This window comes from Dromiciops gliroides, chromosome 1 (assembly GCF_019393635.1).
Source record: "Dromiciops gliroides isolate mDroGli1 chromosome 1, mDroGli1.pri, whole genome shotgun sequence".
In the NCBI taxonomy this organism is placed as follows: domain Eukaryota; kingdom Metazoa; phylum Chordata; class Mammalia; order Microbiotheria; family Microbiotheriidae; genus Dromiciops; species Dromiciops gliroides.
The window spans coordinates 544205377-544225443 of NC_057861.1; the positions used below are offsets into that span (position 1 = coordinate 544205377).

At 35.6% G+C, this 20067-nt stretch overlaps 1 protein-coding gene across 1 annotated transcript in view; it reads right to left on the reverse strand.

Annotated features, from left to right (window-relative positions):
* The window catches only part of LOC122751450 (phospholipid-transporting ATPase ABCA3-like), a 161907-nt gene that overhangs the window by 72314 nt on the left and 69526 nt on the right, over positions 1-20067 (reverse strand). The window contains 4 exon segments of the mRNA XM_043998512.1: positions 1469-1772; positions 4193-4400; positions 16447-16545; positions 19296-19446. Coding sequence (XP_043854447.1) covers positions 1469-1772; positions 4193-4400; positions 16447-16545; positions 19296-19446 — 762 coding nt within the window.

A 20067-nucleotide genomic window follows, 5' to 3' on the forward strand; every position in this document is an offset into this window, starting at 1 on the left:
AAAGTCATAATCAAAAAAAGGGCCTAGACATCATCTTTCAAGAAATTGTCAGGGAAAATTGCCCATATATTTTAGAAGCAGATTGCTTCAGGTTGCTGAAAGGAAACTAAGACTCTGAGAAGAAACTGACTGAATAGGACCTGGCAGTTTCCATCATGTCCCTATCCCCAGGTTGTGCCACCAGAGACTTTGAGGAACTTCCCCTTGGTGGGATCTGGGAATTTCTTGGTTGATCTCTGTGACTTTGTTCCCAATGGGAGAGCTCATCCACTCTGTATCGTCTGTTATATATTCTACAATGAATACTTTCTTTGATTTCTGTTTTGCTAATGATTTGGGTAAATTTTGATAAATTTGCTATGTGGGTTCACTGTTGAACTGGTATTAGGTGGGAAAGGGATCAAGCCTAGAATATAAAGTTTAGGGTCTTCCTTGCCTCCAATTAATGAACAGAATCAGAAGTTTAGCTTGAACCTGAAAACCATATCCTCGTAGACTAATAATATTTAAGGGAGCTGATAGGTATAATTATAGCCCAGTGTCCCCCTCTCTCTAAAGAGAGCAGAGTGGTCAAGCTTCTGGTCCCAACTTCCTGCATCCCCTCCTGGCATTATTTAAAGTATCCCTCAAAGAAGGGTAGAGGGAGAAGAGGCTAGAGATATTTGTTCTGCCTCTCTTTGAGACATGCAAAATTACATTCCCATGTTACATGTTGGAGACGGGAGATAGCCTCATTACAATTGTACTAATTAGGACCTAGCTATACAACGATTACAATAATGCAAATGAAAAACAACCCTAAAAGGTAGGTGAACTCAGATTAATTACAGTGATCACTCTTGGTTCTGGAAAATAAATGATGAAATATTCTTTCATTGTCTTGGCAGTTACATTTTGTTTTACTGTTTTTCTTTATTACAAGAAAGAGTTTGATATGGGGAAATATCAGGAAATGACTGTGATATAAAAATATAAATGAATTCTGTGAATAGGATTTATATAAAATGGAAAAATAGGAATAAATTATATATTAATATCTATTGAGTAAAAGCACATATAGATTAGTGATATTTACTAATAGATTCTAAAGTCTCTCATCCATAAGACTAAAATGGTAATCTTTTTCTGTATTAAAAATGACTGAATGCATGGTAATAATAATGCTTACTATGTGCCAAGTACTGGGTTAAGTGTGGCAATACATACAGAAGCAGAAAGAAAAGTCCCTGCTCTCAATGAGCTTAAATTCTAATGGTGAAAAATGACAAGTAAAAGGGAGCTGCAAAGGTTACAGGGAGAGCAGGTCCTGGGCTCAGGGGCACCAGGCAGAGTAAATCCTATGGAGATGACTTAGCAGTGCAGCCTAGAGAGGTATGGAGCCATTTTTGGGCTGAGTCTCCTCGTTAAATTGGAAGTTCTGGGCAGAACCAGTCAATCAGAAAATCCTCCCACTATATGTGACCCTTACCTTTCACCATCTGGGGCACTTGTCTCTCATCCTTTAGCAAAACTTGAATATGTTCTCTGAGTTTCCGACTCAGTTCAGTATTCCCAGTAATAGAATAAGGCACAATGGTTCGGCCATATTGTCGCAAACTCATGTCTAATGTAGGGTCATCTCGAACTTCTGAATAGAAGGTGATGGCTTTGAGAAGTATGGCAGTGAATGTCAGAAGTACCACAATTTGAAGTAGTATTAACTTCCAATTACGCAAACTAAAGGTAGCTCTCTTCACCAACATGGCATAGAACTGCTGGCAGTAGAGATAAATCTAAAAAGCAAAGAGAAATAGAGTATTTTAGTGAATTACTGAATTTGAGAGTCAGGATAGACCTCAGGGACCATCCCGTTGAAATCAATTGCTAAAGGAATACCCGTCTTGAACATCTTTGGCAGCAAGATATTTACACTGAAACCCCTTGTACCTTACAATACAAATATAGTTCAATAATAGTTAAAGAACAAAAAACAGAGAGGTATTCCTAAACATAGTGCCTTGGCCAACACAAGTAGTATAGCAGAGATAATCATATGTTTACAAAAATTATTTGAGGAGAGATTGATTTCTGAAATTACCATTTATTGCATACTCACAAGACTAAATCTCCCCTCAAAACAAGGACAAGAACTCCCCCTGAAAATACATTGAGCATCTTCATGCAGCATAAAGAACAAAGCAAAGTCCTACTACCTCTCTTGTATAAGCATAGTTGCTATATTGCATAAAGGACTAATTCCCAAAAAACCTTGAAGTGCCAGTCTGTTTTTACCACATGTAAATAATGCCCTGGCCTGGGAATCAGGAGACCTGGCTTGTTGTTTTATCTTTATCATTAACTAGGTACATGTTCTGAGGCAAATCACTTCTCTAGACCTTAGTCTCCTTATTTATAAAGTCTGAGGGACCTATATTCAGGAACCTATAAAATCCTTTCTAGTTCAAACATTCTTAGTTCTATTTACGTAGAACACCATGCCCAAACTAAAAAAAAATTATAATTTTTTTTAAAAGGGGTTCTTATTTTTTTTTGTTATCACGGACCCTTCTGACAAGCTGGTGAAGTCTGTGGACCCCTTATCAAAAGAATATTTTTAAATGCATAAACTAAAATACATAAAATGATGAAGGAAATCAATTATATTAAAATCAAGACTCAGTAAACATTTATTAAGCACCTATTATGTGCCAGGCACTGTGCTAAAGTAGCTTTTGCTCTCAAAGAGCTCACAATCTAATTGGAGAGACAACAAGCAAATAAATATGTACAAACTAGATAGAAGATTAAGTAGGAAGTAATTAAAAGAGAGAAGGCAATAGAATTAATAAGGGCAGTTAAGAAAGGCTTCTTGTAGAACAGAGGTATCAAACCCTTGGCCCACAACACTCCAGAGTTGCCCAAACAAGATTAAAATATAAGTGGGAAATATTTCACAAAATAACTACCCCCCCCCTTTTTTTGCAAGGCAATGAGGGTTAAGTGACTTGCCCAGGATTATATATCTAGTAAGTGTCAAATATCTGAGGTCAGATTTGAACTCAGGTCCTCCTGACTCCAAGGCCGGTGCTTTATCCACTGCACCACCTAGCTGCCCCCCAAACCCATTACATTTTAAAACTAAGTCTGCAAGGATCTTTATGTATAGATTAGTGGTCATAGTTTCTATTTGAGTTTGACCACTGCAAAAGAGAGATCTTAAGGAAACTAGGGAATTCAGGAGGTAGAGAAGAGGAGGAAAAGCACACCAGGCATGGGGGACAGCAAGAGAAAATGCCCGAAACTGAGACATGGAGTGTCTTGTTAGTGGACAGCAATAAAGCCAACATCAATGGATCAAGGAGTATGTGGAGTGGAATGAGGTGTCAGAAGACTGGAAAGGTAGGATGGGGCTAGGTTATGAAGGGCTCTGAACAGCAAAAGAGGATTTTGTATTTGATCCTGGAGTTGAAAGAGAGCTACCAGGAGAAATGGTAGTTACAATAAAAGGAAGGATGATGTTCCCAACTAACACATGTACCTCTTTTATCAGTCCTAGTGACCATGCCATTAATAATCATTTCACATGTTTAATTGCACATGCATCAGAGGGTGCCAATAAGATAAAAATTAAAATAAAAATTGTAATTAATCTGAAATGGAAATTTATCTTTAAACCACCTAATTTTCCTTTCTCTGAGTTCCTTATAAATAATGTAACTATTAATTTTAGCTTGTTGCCTCAAAGCTTTCCTTTTTGAGGAAGGGATATACTAGCCTTTAGAGATGTAAAAGCTAAAGTTCAACATGTAAATTAGTAAGTAAAGTATCCCAAGTGTTTAATTAGCATGAATCACTTTAGCTAACTCAAAATTGCTTACTAAAGTCTAGAGGAACTAACAACCAAATTCTTGGATGACAGAGTTGAAAAACCACATTCTAAAGCAAAAATATATGACTCAGAATGATGACACTGGTAAGAACAACAAATATGATCTTTCCCAAAGTTGTCCTTGTAATGACTTATTATGGGGTAGCCTCTGCATCACTAAGTTACTTGAACAGCACAGAACAGCTAATATTTTCTAAATCGGGCTGAGTATTCCATTTGATGATATTTCTAACTTTCTTTTTAGTTAAAAAATTGAAATCAAAACATGTACCTTGCTTGCTAACCAAACCTTCCAGGCTTACAGTTCGAAGCAAGATTGCTTACCCCTGTATTGAACTTGACAGAGTGGTAGTGGTGCTCATGGTGCTGCTGGTCATCTTGTTTTTTATCCTCTTCATCACTGTCACTAAGATAAATACCCATATTCTCTCCTTCTAAAGACATTCTGCTGGCTTGTTTCAGGAACTCTTTATTCGAGGCAGACAGTTGGATGGCTTGGAGATCCATCTCGGAATCCACCATCTTACCAACCCTGTACCAAAAAGCATGTCATTTTAGCTAGAGATGAAAGTTAACTGTCTTAGGGAGGCTGTTTAGGTAACTGAAAAAAATACCAAATAGTACCCTTAGTATTGCATGCAGCCAAAATGAAAAAGGGATCATTTTTCAACACATCAAAATAGGAAAGCCTTCTAATTACTAAGAAATATGGGATACCTGCAAAATATATAATTAGAAATTACCTCTGCAGTGAAACTTATAAGAACTTGAAAATCCAGGTGCATTTTGTACTTTAAGTATGGCAAAAATCTTATTCAGAGGTATACAGTGGTTCTAAAGCTTGTGAAAGTGCTTAAAAGGACTCTGAAGAGCATGTATGGTAAGTCTTAAAATCATTTAGATACTACAAAGTCAAGACAACAATAAAGATGATTATAAGGTTTTATATTATCTCTGATTCTTTAATGGACTATCCATTGCTATACAGGTACTTCTGTGTTTTCTGATCTTTCATCTAACTAAAAAACTAAATTCATTATCCAAGAATAAAAAGAATGAAGTCAAATGGGAAGATTAGTTTCAGAAATTCTGCAGTGTGACAAAGAATAACAACAAAAAGAACTCTTCACAAATGAGGAATTTTACCAGATGAACTTTGTTTACATCTTCGTTTATGTCTTTAATGATCTAAGCTCTATACAACTCAGTCTACTGACAATTTCCTTTCCATGGAAAATTCTATCATGGATGTACTGAATTTCAGTTGGAAGGGAAATCAGAAGTTATTTAGATTAACCTGATCAGGAATCCCCTCTATGAGCTTAAATTTACCTTTGTTACTTCCAACTAATGTTCCTAGTTCTTCTCCCTACAGACAAATATGACAAATCAAACAAGGATTTCAATGCCATTCTCCCCAGTATTCCTCATTTCCTCTTATCCTCATGACTTTCTACTATTCCCAACCAACCTGCTAATTCTATGCTGAGATCATTTCATCCATCTACACCTATACTTGTATTTCAGAATAATATAAAAGAAAGTCCTCAAACTGGACAGTTATAAACTATTTAATTTTTTAAAAAAATTTTTGGTGAGGCAATTGGGGTTAAGTGACTTGCCTAGGGTCACATAGCTAGTAAGTGTTAAAGTGTCTGAGGCCGGATTTGAACTCAGGTCCTCCTGACTTCAGGGCTGGTGCTCTATCTACTGCACCACTGAGTTGCCCCAGTTATAAACTATTAAAGGTTCACATTTTTCTAATTTCAACAAGGAACTTGTCACTGCAAGGAAGTTCTCCTCTCATTTAGCCTGTACTCATATACATACATACATACATACATACATATCTATCTAACTCGCTCAGTCTTGGTCTCCTTTAACTCCCTAGCTCCTCTGTACCTCGCTGATTTAATATTGTATTTCATTGGTATGTGTACATGTGTGTGTGCACGCATATGTGTGTGTGTATGTGAGAGTGAGAGAGACAGAGAGAGAGAGAGAGAGAGAGATGTAAATATATTTCCCTTTAACAAAGAGTCCAACATGACACCTACTAGCTGAATAAGTCACTTAACCCTCATTGCCCCACCAAAAAAAAACAAACAAAAACCAGCAACACAACAAAGAGTTCAAATCCATGGATCACATCCATGACTCTACCTTTACCTTTTAAGCTCGCTCTCCTGTGCTCTTTGAGAGGTATTAAAAACTTCCATTTATGTTTTATGTTAATTACTCAATAGACAAACGTTTATTAAATGCCAGTAAGTCAACAAGCATTTATTAAGCACTTACTCTGTGCCAGGTACTGGGCTAAATGTTGGAATGCAAATACAAGCAAACAAAAGACAGTTCCTATCCTCAAGAAGCTTATATTCTAAAAGGAAAGACAACAAAAATAAGGAAGCAGAATAGGTAAGGGGAGAGGAAGGTATCTGGAGTAGGGGTATTTCATTACATTAATGTACCACAACTTGTTCAGCCATTCCCCAGTTGATGGATATCCCCTCAATTTCCAATTCTTTGCCACCACAAAAAGGGCATCTATAAATATTTTTGTATATGTTGGTCTTTTTTCCTTTTTTATGATCTCTCTGCTATACAGACCTAGTACTGGTATTACTGGGTCAAAGGTTATGAATAGTTTTATAGCCCTTTGGGCATAATTCCAAATTGTGCTCCAGAATGGTTGAATCAGTTCACAACTCCACAAACAATTCATCTGTGTTCCAATTTTCCCACATTTTTTCCAACATTTATCATTTTCCTTTTCTGTCATATTAGCTAATTTGATAGGTGTGAGGTGGTATCTCAGAGTTGTTTTAATTTGCATTTCTCTAATCAACAGTGATTTAGAACATTTTTTTCCATGTAATTATAGTTTTAATTTCTTCATCTGAAAAACTGCCTGTTCATCCTTTGACAATTTATCAATTAGGGAATGCCTTGTATTATTATAAATTTGACTCAGTTCTCTATAGATTTGAGAAATGAGGCCTTTATCAGAAAAAATGGCCATAAAAATTGTTTCTCAGCTTTCTGCTTTCCTTCTAATCTTGGTTGCATTGGTTTGTGCAAAAACTTCTTAATTTAATGTAATCACAACGATCCATTTTGCATTTCATGTTTTCTATCTCATTTTGTCATAAATTCTTCCCTTCTCCACAGATCTAATAGGTAAACTGTTCCTTGTTCTCCAAATTTGCCTATAGTATCACCTTTTATATCTAAATCAAGTACCCATTTTTACCTTATTTTGGTATATGGTGTGAGATTGTTGGTCTATGCCTTGTTTCTGCCATACTATTTTCCAGCTTTTCCAGCAGTTTTTGTCAAATAGTGAGTTCTTATCCCTGAAGCTGGAAGTCTTTGGGTTTATGAAACAGTAGATTACAATAGGCATTTACTACTGTGTGCCTAACCTGTAACACACAACTTCTTCTATAAGAATTTGGATGCTATATTGGTGCATATATGTTTATTATTGTCATTACTTCATTGTCTCATAACTTTTATAAAGATGTAGTTTCCTTCCTTGTCTCTTTTAATTAGATCTAGTTTTGTTCTGTCTGATATCAAGATTGCTACCCCTGCCTTCTTTTTTAACTTCAGCTGAAGCATAATATATTCTGCTCCAGCCTTTTACCTTTGTTCTATGTGTGTCTCTCTGCTTCAAATGTGTTTCTTATAAACAACATACACTAGGATTCTGGTTTTTAATCCACTTTGCTATTTGCTTTCATTTTATGGGAGAGTTCATCCCATTCACATTCACAGTTATGATTACTGTGTATTTTCCTCCATTCTATTTTTCCCCTTGTTTATACTTTTCTCTCTCCTGAAGTCCTTCTCTCTCCTTTCAGCCTATCCCTTCTCACTAGTGTTTTGCTTCTGACCACTAACTCCCTCAATCTGCCGTCCCTTCAAATCAGCCTTCCTCTTTTCTTTTCACTTTTGACTCCTACTCCCCCCCCCCCACTGCTTCCTTTTATCAGCCCTTCCCTCCCTCCCTTTTCTATCTTTCTCCCACTTCCCTATAGGGTAAGATAGATTTCTTTACTCAACTGAATGTATATGTTATTCCCTCTTTAAGCCAAATCCAATGACAGTAAGGTTCAAACAATGTTCACTTCCTTCTTTTCTTCTACGGTAATAGGCTTTTCATGCCTTCTCTTCATGTGATATAATTTACCCTATTCTGCCTTCCCCTTTCCTTTTCTCCTAGTACAATCCTTTTTTCACCCCTTAATTTTTTTCATCATCACATCCAAGTCAACTTATACTCATACTCTCTAAGTATACTCCTAACTGCCCTAATAGAGATACAGATCTTAAATGTTACAAGTATCTTCCTATGTAGGGATGTAAACAGTTTAACCTTATTAAATACCATGGCTTATTTTTTCCCCTTTCCTGTTTTATGTTTCCCCTGAGTCTTGTATTTAAAGATCAGATTTTCTGTTCAGCTCTGGTATTTTAATCAGGAAAATTTGAAAATCCCTCTTTTATTGAATGTTTAATTTTCCCTTGAAAAATTATGCTCAATTTTGCTGGGTAGTTGATTCTTGGTTGTAATCCAAGTTCTTTGCCTTCTGGAATATCATATTCGAAGCCCTCCAATCTTTTAATATAGAAAATGCAAAATACTGTGTAATCTTGACTGTGGCTCCATGATATTTGAATTATTTCCTTCTGGCCGCTTGCAGTATTTTCTCTTTCACCTGATAGTTCTGGAATTTGGTAACAATATTCTTTGAAGTTTTCATTTTGGGATCGCTTTTAGGAGGTGATCAGTGAATTTTTTCTCTTTCTTTTTTTGGTGGGGCAATGAGGGTTAAGTGACTTGCCCAAGGTCCCACAGCTAGTAAATGTCTGTCAAGTGTCTGAGGCTGAATTTGAACTCAGGTCCTCCTGAATCCAGGGCCGGCGCTTTATCCATTGTGCCACCTAGCTGCCCTCAGTGAATTTTTTCAATGACTATTTTACCCTCTGGTTCTAGAATATCAGGGCAGTTTTCCTTGATAATTTCATGAAAGATGCTGTCCAGGATCTTTTTCTGATCATGGCTTTCAGGTAGTTCAATAATTGTTAAAGTAGCTTTCCTGGATCTATTTTCCTGATTAGTTGTTTTTTCCAGTGAGGTATTTTTTATTTTCTTCTATTCATTCTTTTGATTTTGTTTGACTGATTCTTGATGTCTCATAAAGCCATTAGCTTCCACTTGCCCAATTCTAATTTTTAAGGAATTATTTTTTCAGTCAGCTTTTGCACCTTCTTTTCCATTTGGCTGATTCTACTTTTAAAGGAGTTCTTTTCTTCAGTGGATTTTTTTCCATTTGGCCAATTCTATTTTTTAAGGAGTTATTTTCTCCAATTTTTGTGCTTGCTTTTCCAAGCTGTTGACTTTTTTCATAATTCTGTTATATAACTCTCATTTATTTTCCCATCTTCTATCTCTCTTGATTTTTAAAATCCTTTTTGAGCTCTTTCAAGAGGATTTTTTGGCTTGAGACCAATTCATATTCCCTTTAGTTTCTTTTTTGACATTTTGTCCTCTTCTGAGATTGTCTTTTGATCTTCTATATTGCCATAGTAGCTTTTCATAGTCCAGGCTCTTTTTTGTTTTTTATTCATTTTGAAAAGTTTAATTGTACTCCTAGGACACAGGGGGCACTGTTCCAAGCTTCTTACATTGGGGGCCAGGGACCTGGTTATTGGCTTTTCTGTGGTATGGTCTCTGGGGAGGGCTGCTTGCCCACTGTGCTAAGGTGGCTTGGCCTAGTTGTGCTTGTTGTGCCCTGGATTCTGGGGCTGGCAGATTGCCTGTTTCACTGGGGCTGGAGGCCTTACAGATGGCCTGCTGTGCCTCTGGCCTTGATTGCTGATCTGTAATATGGCTAAGAGCCTCTCACTGGCTTGCCAGGACACTACTTGGTGCTATGTCCCTCTTTTACCCATGAAACAGACCTTTCCTGAAGTCCTTCTAAGTTATCTTGGACTGGAAGATTGTTTTACTGTCTTGTTATGGATTATGTGGCTCCAGAATTTGTTTAGAGGCTTGATTTAACATTATTTCTGAGGGAAACTGGGGAGAGCTCAAGCAGCTTCCTGGCTTCTCTCTACCATCTTGGATCTACCCCTCCTGTAAATTCTTTTTTTTTTCTTTTGGTAAGGCAATTGGGGTTAAGTGACTTGCCCAGGGTCACACAGCTAGTAAGTATTAAGTGTCTGAGGCCAGATTTGAACTCAGGTCCTCCTGACTCCAGGGCCAGTGCTCTATCCACTGTGCCACCTAGCTGCCCCTTTATCAGGAACACTTAAAATTTTTCTCTTTGACTAAAGGTCCATTTTCTCTCTTTTGAAATTATGTTTACCTCTACAGGTTAAGTTATTCTTGGTTGTAAGATCATATCTTTTGCCTTTTGGAATACTGTGTTCCAAGTCTCTTCTTATTTATACTCTAAGTTACCAGACTGACTATGGTTTCTTGATATATGAATTCTTTCTGCCTTCTTTAAGTCTTTTTTTCCTTTGATGTGGAGCTCTGGAAATTGCCTATGATATTCCTGGGATTTCTCCTTTTTGAGCCCCCCCCCCCAAGAGAGTGATTGGTAGATTCTTTTTATTTTCACTGTATTCTGGTTCTAATAGGTCTGATCAATAAATAAACATTTATGAAGTGTCTATTATATGCCAGGCATTGGGGATAAAAAAAGAGGCAGAAGACAGAACCTATCCTCAAGAAGTATCATAACCTAATGGCAGAGGCAGCATACAAACAAGCTAATTAGTTGAGGAAAGGCACACGAGGGATTTGGGAAGGCTTCCTGTAAAAGATGGGATTTTAGTTAGGACTTAAAATAAGACAGGAAAGACAGTAAGTGAAGTTGAGGAAGGAGAGGTGATAGCCAAAAAAATGCACAGAGCTGAGAGATGGAGGGTCTTATTTGTAGAAAAGCCAGGAAGCCAGTGTCACTGCATCAAAGAACATAGGTGGGGAATAAGGTATAAGAAAACTGGAAAGGTAGGAAGCAAATAGGTTATGAAGGGCTTTCAATGACACCTGGAGGTGATAGAGCCACTGGAGTTTACTGAGTAGTGGAGGTAACATGATCAGATCTATATTTTCGGAAAATCCCTCTGGTGGGTGAATGGAGAATGGATTGGAGTCTAGAAAGTTTTCATTTATGAAATATAATATTCAGTTTTTTAAAAAAATAATCATTTTTGAGGGAGACTAAGGATTCTTAAATGATTAATTATTATTAATTATCTCTCCTAGCTATTTCCCAGAAGAATGTTTTTGAAATCATATAGCTTACAGAAATTTTCTTTTCTTATTATTTTCTTAGTCTTTTGATTTTGTGCTAATATTTCTTGCTGTCTCATAGTCACTGAATCGTGTTTGATCTATTCTAGTTTTCAGGGAGTCCGTTGTTTAGGTAAGTTTTACCATTTTTTGTTTTAAGCTACTTATTTTCCTTCTAATTCTTTCTATCCCAAGGTTTCATTTCATTTGGATTTTTTGCTTCATTTCTTCAAGATATTCATGTAGTCTTTTTTTGAAAATACATTTTTTTTAGTCTCTGCTTACAGTTGTTATAGAGTTAATCTCTCCTTCTCAGATGGATTTTTAGCATCTTTGCATCTGTTATAATCACAGTCCATATATTTTTTGCTTGTTCATCTTTCTAACTTTAGTTTCTAAATGGGAATTTTATGCCAAGGTTAGGCTCTGCCTCTTGCTGCACTTTTGGGGTTGGGTGATTGGCCTTGTTTATTCTCAATCTGGGTCACCTGTCTTACTGTGTTTATCTCTATCTCTTGGTGTCAGGATGCATTGGTTCAGAGTAGTGAATCTCCAGGGTCCTACATGGTATCTCAGGACGGAGTGCTAGGGATCTGGAGTTACTGGACTGGTTGATGCAGCTCCTGATCTTTGCTACACCTAGGCCCCCTAAAGGTCCTCACTGTGGGTTTCTGACTACCTTGGGGCTTTCTTGATGCTTATAAATAAAGATTCTTGGGGCTCCATGTGTCTTTTGATTGGGTCTGGTGGCTTTAGGAAGCACTCTCTGTTTTTTCCTGTCTTTACTAGAAGTCCTCTTTCCTATTTACCTTTGCAATTCTGGCTTTTTGTGTAACTCAGGTGTGGATGAAGTCACTTACTCTTGCTTTTCATTGGATTTTTTGATTGCTATCTGTATGTTATGCTTAAGACCACCCATCACATTAATTATTATGGTTATGATTTAAATTACAAAAATTAAAACTTAAATGATTTTATCAATAAAAATCTCTTATTAACAAAATAGAAAAAGAAAGGGTTAATGAACTGGATATGCATTTTAAAAACCTAGAAAGCCAAGAAATAAACTAACCTAAAGTAAGCACAAAGGAGGAAATATTAAAAATAAGAGAAAAATATAAACTGGAAACAAAAAATATTTCCTCCTTAGAAATGAGAAATAAAACTAAAAGATGGTTATTTTAGAAGACTGATAAAATTGATCTGATTATATTAGATTCTATTTTATCTAATCTGATTAGATCTAAATACAGCAGAAAATCAAATCAACATAGTAGTAAATGATCAAGGTGAAATCACAACAAAAGCAAAAGAAATAAAGAGAATAACTGGAACCTATTATGTACAGTTATATGCTAACAAAACTGAAAACAAAAGATAAAAAGGAATGCCTTAAAAATATAAACTAAATAGAAGACCAATTAGAGATCTTAAGTAACCCAGAAAACAGAACTAGCTGTAGAGGAATTACAAAGGAAAGAAAACCACAACCATCCCTAGTTTTACTAAAATTGCAGGAGAATCCAAGTAACAATTCATACTCATACTATACAAATTACTTTCAAAAACTGAGAAAGAAAATAGCCTTCCAGAATTCTTTTGTGGGACAAATATAGTCCTAATACTCAAACTAGAAAAGGATAAAACACAAAGAGAAAACTATAAATATACCATTATCATTAATGAATATAAAAAAATCCTGTCAAATAGATTATACCAAGTTATTCAAGAAATCATTCATTGTGACCAAATGAGATTTATGTAATGTTGCAAGATGCAGAGATTTCAGAATGGTTGAACATTAGGAAAACAATTGATGTAATTAATCATATTAAAAAATAAAAACATCTGAAACCAAATGATTATCACAATAGATGCAGAAAAGGCCTTTTGACAAAGTACAATATCCATTTATACTAAAATCTTACAAAGTATATACATAAAGGGATTTTAAAAATATAAAACACACCTAAAATGAAAAGCAAGCATCATATGCAATGGAGATACACTAGAACCTTTTCCAGTAAATATGAAGGTAAAGCAAAGGCTGCACAGTCTCCCCACTATAGTTTTGGAAATGTTAGCAACAGCAATAAACCAAGAGAAATAAATTAAAAGCCTAAATATAAGGAAAAAAAGAGAGAAAACTATCACTGTTTGCTAATGATATGATGCCATACTTAGGCAATCCTAAGGAATCAATAAAGATACTAATCAACAATACTAATAGCTTAAGCAAAGTTGTATGCTACAAAATAAATCCTTAGAAATCACTTGCATTTCCACAATCCAAAATCCAAGAGACAATAATACAAAGGGAAATCCCATCCTAAATAACCACAAAATACATAAAGGATCTGGGTGATCAATCTGCCAAAAATATACAAAAGCAATGTATAGATTCTATTACAAATAAGTGCTTTTTAAAGAGATAAAGAACAATTTAAATAGCTGGGGAATATTCAGTCCTCATGGCTGGGCTGTGCCAATATAATAACAACAACAACAATATTAACAAAGTTAATTTACATTTTTAGAGCTATACCAACTAAATTAACAAAGGGGTACTTTATAGGACTTGATAATATAACAACAAAATTCCTTTGGAAAAATAAAAAATCTAGAATATTGATGGAAGTGATGAAAATAGGTAGGGATAAAGAGAGAGTATTTATTATTATTATTATTATTTTTTTTTTTTTGGGCAGGGCAATGAGGGTTAAGTGACTTGCCCAGGGTCACACAGCTAGTGTCAAGTGTCTGAGGCTGGATTTGAACTCAGGTCCTCCTGAATCCAGGGCCGGTGCTTTATCCACTGTGCCACCTAGCTGCCCCAAGGAGGAGTATTCTTTTTTTTTTTTTTTTTTTTTTTTTAGTGAGGCAATTGGGGTTAAGTGACTTGCCCAGGGTCACTCAGCTAGTAAGTGTTAAGTGTCTGAGGCCGGATTTAAGGAGGAGTATTCTTAACCTAACAAGGAAGTGAGGCAATTACAAAAGATAATATAGGATAACTTTTTAATATAAAACTGAAAAACTTCTGCATAGACAAAATTAATGTCTCTAGGATAAGAAGGGAAACCAGTCAAATTGGAAAAAAAATCTTTGTACCAAATTTCTCTGATAAAGGTTTGGTATCCAAGATATATAAAGAATTTAAGGATGTATATATGCATATATATACATACACATATATGCATACATGTATGTCTCTTATTGTTGTTGAAATGTTTTAGTTGTGTCCAAGACTGGATTTCAACTCAGGTCTTCCTGACTTCAGGCCCTCCTGACTTCAGGCCCAACACTAACCACTAAACCACCTTGCTGCCCTATATAAACATGGGAAGACAAACAACAACAAAAAAAAAGAAACAAAAAAAAAGAATTGGAGTAATCTCATTATATGAAGTTACAAAGGCAAAACCAAGATTATTATTATTATTTTTTTTAGTGAGGGAATTGGGGTTAAGCAACTTGCCCAGGGTCACACAGCTAGTAAGTGTTAAGTGTCTGAGGCCAGATTCGAACTCAGGTACTCCTGAATCCAGGGCTGGTGCTCTATCCACTGCGCCATCTAGCTGCCCCAAAACCAAGATTATTTAGAGCATTTACAGAGGGGGTAAATTTTTATTTAATATAAGCAAAAACTTTCTAATAATTAATGATGTCCCAAAGCAGAATGGATTGCTAAATGTAGTTACCCTCTAATAGAAGTTCCTAAGGAAAGGCTAGATGACTAACTTACCTGTCAGGTATATAGTAGTGAATTTATGAAAGTAGTAGTACAATTAATTCAAGACCAGACTAGACACTAATGAACTAAATTTCCATTTAAAAGACTTAGAGACTATTCTTTTGGAACTAGCCCAAATCATGGAGAAAAGTGTTTCAAGTGAAAGTCCAAATAGCTTGACATTAATGGAATATTGTGTGTGAAGAACAGGAAGGAGAACAATTTGGCTGAATGAAGAGTGTGTGGAAGTAAGGAATATGTATGAAGGCTAGAAAGGTAGGGTGAGGCCATGCTGTAAAGTTTTAAATGCCCAACGGATTTCATGTTTCATTCTTGGAGTAACTGCCACTGGCATTTATTGACTATTGGGGCTATCGTGGTTAGTATACTTTAGAAAAACTATTTTGGTGGTTGTATGAGGAATAGAGTGTGTGTGTGTGTGTGTGTGTGTGTGTGTGTGTGTATGCCCTGGGGAAAGCATTGAGCCATGAGACCTATCAGGAAGCTAATGTAAAAGTTAAGTGAGAGGGGATTGAAGCCTCAAGTAGGGTGATGGCTATATGAGTGAAAAAAAAGTAAGATGTGTGGAGGTGGAAAGGATAAGATTTGCCAGCTCATCAACCTCTCATTAACCTCTTTCCCTATACTTTATGAGCTCTGATTACTCTAAAAGTCTATACTTCACTCTTATTCTCTGTCATGAGAATTTTTTATTTTGACTTTCTTTTATTAATTTTTTTACTGGGGGGTGGATCAAAGCTGTTTCTCTAAGTTAGAAGTTTATTGAGCTGGCTGAAACTTTTCTCATGGAGCATGAAAATTTATATAAGGCCACAAATATTCCTCAGATAAAAAAATGGGAGGCAAGGCTTCCCCAAAGAATATGACTTGCCTTATTTGGGGAAGGATTCTGACTGGCTTTCACTCTGTAGTTAACTTTGAAGGATGTAAATCTCTCCTCTCAGTAGGCCCACTGAGGAGTTTCTAAATGTAGCTTAATCTGTTAACTTGACTTAATTTATAGAATCTGTTTAACCAGGTCTGTTTCCTTAGGAGATATATGAGATTATGATTCTGTTTAAGTTTGTTCAACTTTTATGGCCTAAGAGGATGCATGAGACTACTGAATATAAAAAATTACTTTGTCTCTCTGATGTAATTGTCTTTTTAAAGGCTTGTTGGACACTCTGACTTTTGTTCAGGGTTATTTTTCTACCCCCTGAACCTGTGCTTAAAGCATAACAACACCTAGGTTTTTGACCCCTATAATTTCTGTTTCGTGGTAGATTTATTTGGCAGCAGGAACCTACGACAATGCACTCAAAGAGGTGCTATTTATCCCATGATATGTCCTACTTCAGGGGAAAGGAACTTCTTAGCTTAATTTCCTGTACTTGTCTTTTCAGATAAAATTAACAAATGACATCAGTATATTACTCTGGCCTCAGTTAGACCAAGATTTACTCCTAAATCCATATTTGATTCAGAAGGAAGAGGGAGGACTTGATTTCTTGGGTACAGCCACAAATTACTCACTTAAGGAAGACTTCCTCCATTGTTGTAACAGAAGCCCCATAGCTAGAAATGCCCAGATTTTCCTGATTCTCTTCTAGTTCAGTAAACAATTCTTCAAACCTAGAAGAAGGCAAAGAAAAAGGAAAAGTGCCATTCTGGTTCATTCTAGTTGCATTTCTAATATTTTGTCACACTCCCTTAATGCTCCTTCCCCCCCCCCACCCCCATCCTCCCTAGGATAGAAAAAAAATTAATGAGTTGGTTCTTTATTACAATACTCTTGAAGTTTACACATCCATTGTAAGCCAACTGCCCAAGTTAGTAATATTTCTTTCTGAACAGGATGGATCATTGGCTATACCTGGTTAAGGTATATGTGCAATCAGTAAAGAGATGTCACCACTATTTCATTCAGGAGAGACAAATGGACTGAGTCCATCAAAGGAAAATTTAGGCATTGTAGGGAGAGAATACTCATGGAAAAAGAGAAATGCTAGTATCTGGGGACCAGGAAAAACTTATTTTCTTAAATAGCCAGGCTAGACAGTTGGGATCTAGTCCTCAGGAAAATTTATTCAAGAAAGAATTATAGGAACAAAAAACTTATAAACATTGAAAGAAAGCCCTGGACCAGAAATAATTGACACTAGAGTAGCTAAGACAATTGTATCCAGCTTGCAGAGATATTTAACAAAATGGATGAATTTGGAGTCTATATATACTCTATATACCTATCTGTCTATACTTTGTATCCTTATAAATCTTTACAACTTTAATAAAATAGTTTGAGTTGAATTTTATATGGGGGGAGGCTTTGGTAGATGAAAGGAAGCCTATATTGCTAGCATCTTAAGATTTTGATTTGGAAAGGATTTTAGAACTCATCTAATTTCATTTTACAACCCACCTGAATAAGGTGCAGAGAGGTTAGTCTTTGTATGAGGCAGTAGCTACAGAAAGGATCCTCAAACCCTCAAATTAGGGTAACAAAGGTAGGGAATGTACAGTGTTATAAGAGCAGTACTGGTATTAACTAATTTATTTGTGGTTGTCTATGAAAGTCTAAGGAAATGTTAAAATCAGATAATTTAATTAGATTACATAGGGAATAATAAAATTCATTTAGCAAAGAAACAGTTCTGGTACTAGACCTCAAATGTTCCCCTTTGCAGACTGAATGTGATATACAATAGATCTACAATATTTCTAGTTTAATAATAAGATGTGTATTTCAAATAAAGCTGAGGAAAGCCTCAACATTTCAAAATTGAACTTTCTCAGAGAACCTCTCTTTGAATCATTTGCCAAAATCAGTCATCAGCATCATACTTGGGTGACATGTAGGGTTCCATAGTATTCCATACCATAAGACCTATTCTAAGGTGGTGACTAGACTTCTGAGAATATAACAGAGTGAGTATGCTTTTTTCAGGACCACCAAAACTACAACAACTATTTGAGAAACAAATAATACTACTAACAATAGCAAAAAATGTATTAAAAAGTTCTGCAATCTCAGAAAATATCAAATTATCAAGATGGAAGAACCAACTACCAAACAAAGAAATGAAAAACTCCAAAGGACAAATTAAATCAGATAATTTATAATTTAGGACATCTAGGTGGCACAGTGGATAGAGTGCTGGGCCTGGTGTCAGAAAGATATCTTCCTGAGTTCAAAGCTGCATGATCCTGGGCAAAACTTTTAATCCTATTTGCCTCAGTTTCTCATCTGCAAAATGATCTGGAAAAGGAAATGGCAAACTAGTCTGATATCTTTGCCAAGAAAATTCCAAAAGCGGTCATGGAGAATCAGACACAATTTAAAATGACTGAACAACAACAATAATGTGTAATTTAAAAGAAATGAAGGAATATTATGACATTTATCCAATTAATATATTAAATAATGCATAGTTATAATGATGCTAAGTTACAAAAGAATTACATTAAACATTAGGTAATATAAGAATTTGAGGGCTAAAGAGAGAGAAAAGAAAAAATAAAAATAACATTTTAAAAGGAAATTAAGATTAGTAAGTAACAATGAGAAAGCAGAGTTGCAGATTTAGCAACAAAGCAATTTTAATATCTACTGGAAGGGTGTTGTTCAAAAGTAAAGTTTAAATATGTTTGATATGAATAACAGTTCTTTTAAATAACTTAGGGAAATTTATCTTCCCATCTTGCCCTAAGATATTAAAAAAATTCAAGTCTGCAATAGAAATAAAAGTGGAGAAAAAATGATTTCATCAAAAAGGAGAAAAATAAATATGATGACAAAGTATCAGTACATTTAACAACAATAAAATTAAATATGGGTGGATTAAATTCTCCTATTGAAGAAACCCACCTACATAATGGCTTGAAAATCAAAACCCAATACATGACACATTGAAGGAAAATGTTGCTACTAGATACAACTAGAAAGTAGTACTTACTTTCTGGTTATGTTATCCGGTTACTTTTATACACACACACACACACACACACACACACACACACACACACACACACACACACACACACATTTATTTATTCATTCTTGGCACAAAGTAAAGGCAGAAATGGGGACAGCTGGGTGGTGCAGTGGATAGAGTGCTGGGCCTGGAGTCAGAAAGACTCATCTTTGTGAGTTGAAATCTGGCATCAGACACTAGCTGTAGAACCCTGTGTGAGTCACTTAACCTTATTTGCCTCAGTTTTATCATCTATAAAATGAGTTGGAGAAGGAAATGGTTAAACCATTCCAGTATCTTTGCCAAGAAAACCCCAAATGAGGTCATGAAGAATCAGAATCCCAGGTGCCCACCCTGAGGAATACAGGAACAGTATGAGTATTATCAGATCAACTCTCTTTGGATTCATACCTTTGAGCATTCTCTTTGGGTAGGATAAATGATAACTCAGCTCCAACATTACTCTCCATTGTGGCATTTGGTACATAGTTATAAATCAGTTGGGAAATTTTTTTAATTTTACATTTAGGTTCCTTCACCATGATCAAGTGGTATCCAGCACCTGAAATAATTTAAAAAATCAAATTAAAACTTTACTTTTTCTGTTACCCTTGATAGATCATATGTGGCAGCTCCAAAGGGAAAGGAAACTGGAGAGTTATGTGTAACTTGGCCACAATTTTAAAGAGTTTTTTCCTAGAGCTTCTAAATACTACTCTCATCTCCTTATATGGTGAATGTTAAACACAGGTCCTAACTTAGAAATGTATTTTCATGAGTGTATAATCAATGAACAAGTGAGAAAAAACCCTGGTATGAGACCTAGGATTGTTAAATGTTGGAGTAAAGGCCAAAGACATTTATAGGAAAGATAATTTGGGGGTGATTAAATAGTGATTAATATTAGTAAAAGATTGGTGAGAAGGTCCCTGACTTTTATGTATGTGTTGTATTTAAATCTTGCTCTAAATTGGGAATAACTGTTTCTAATTCGTGCTTTAAAATTTTTTAAATAGCAATAATAATAATTTTCTTTTTTATATTAAAGCATAAGGAAAGCCTTGGCATTTAGACCATGGATCCGTAATCTACAACACAGATACCACTGTTGACCTATTGGCAATTACACATATTGAAGACATAAAAAGTGAAAATAGGTGAAAATAGCCTTTGGGTTTTGGTT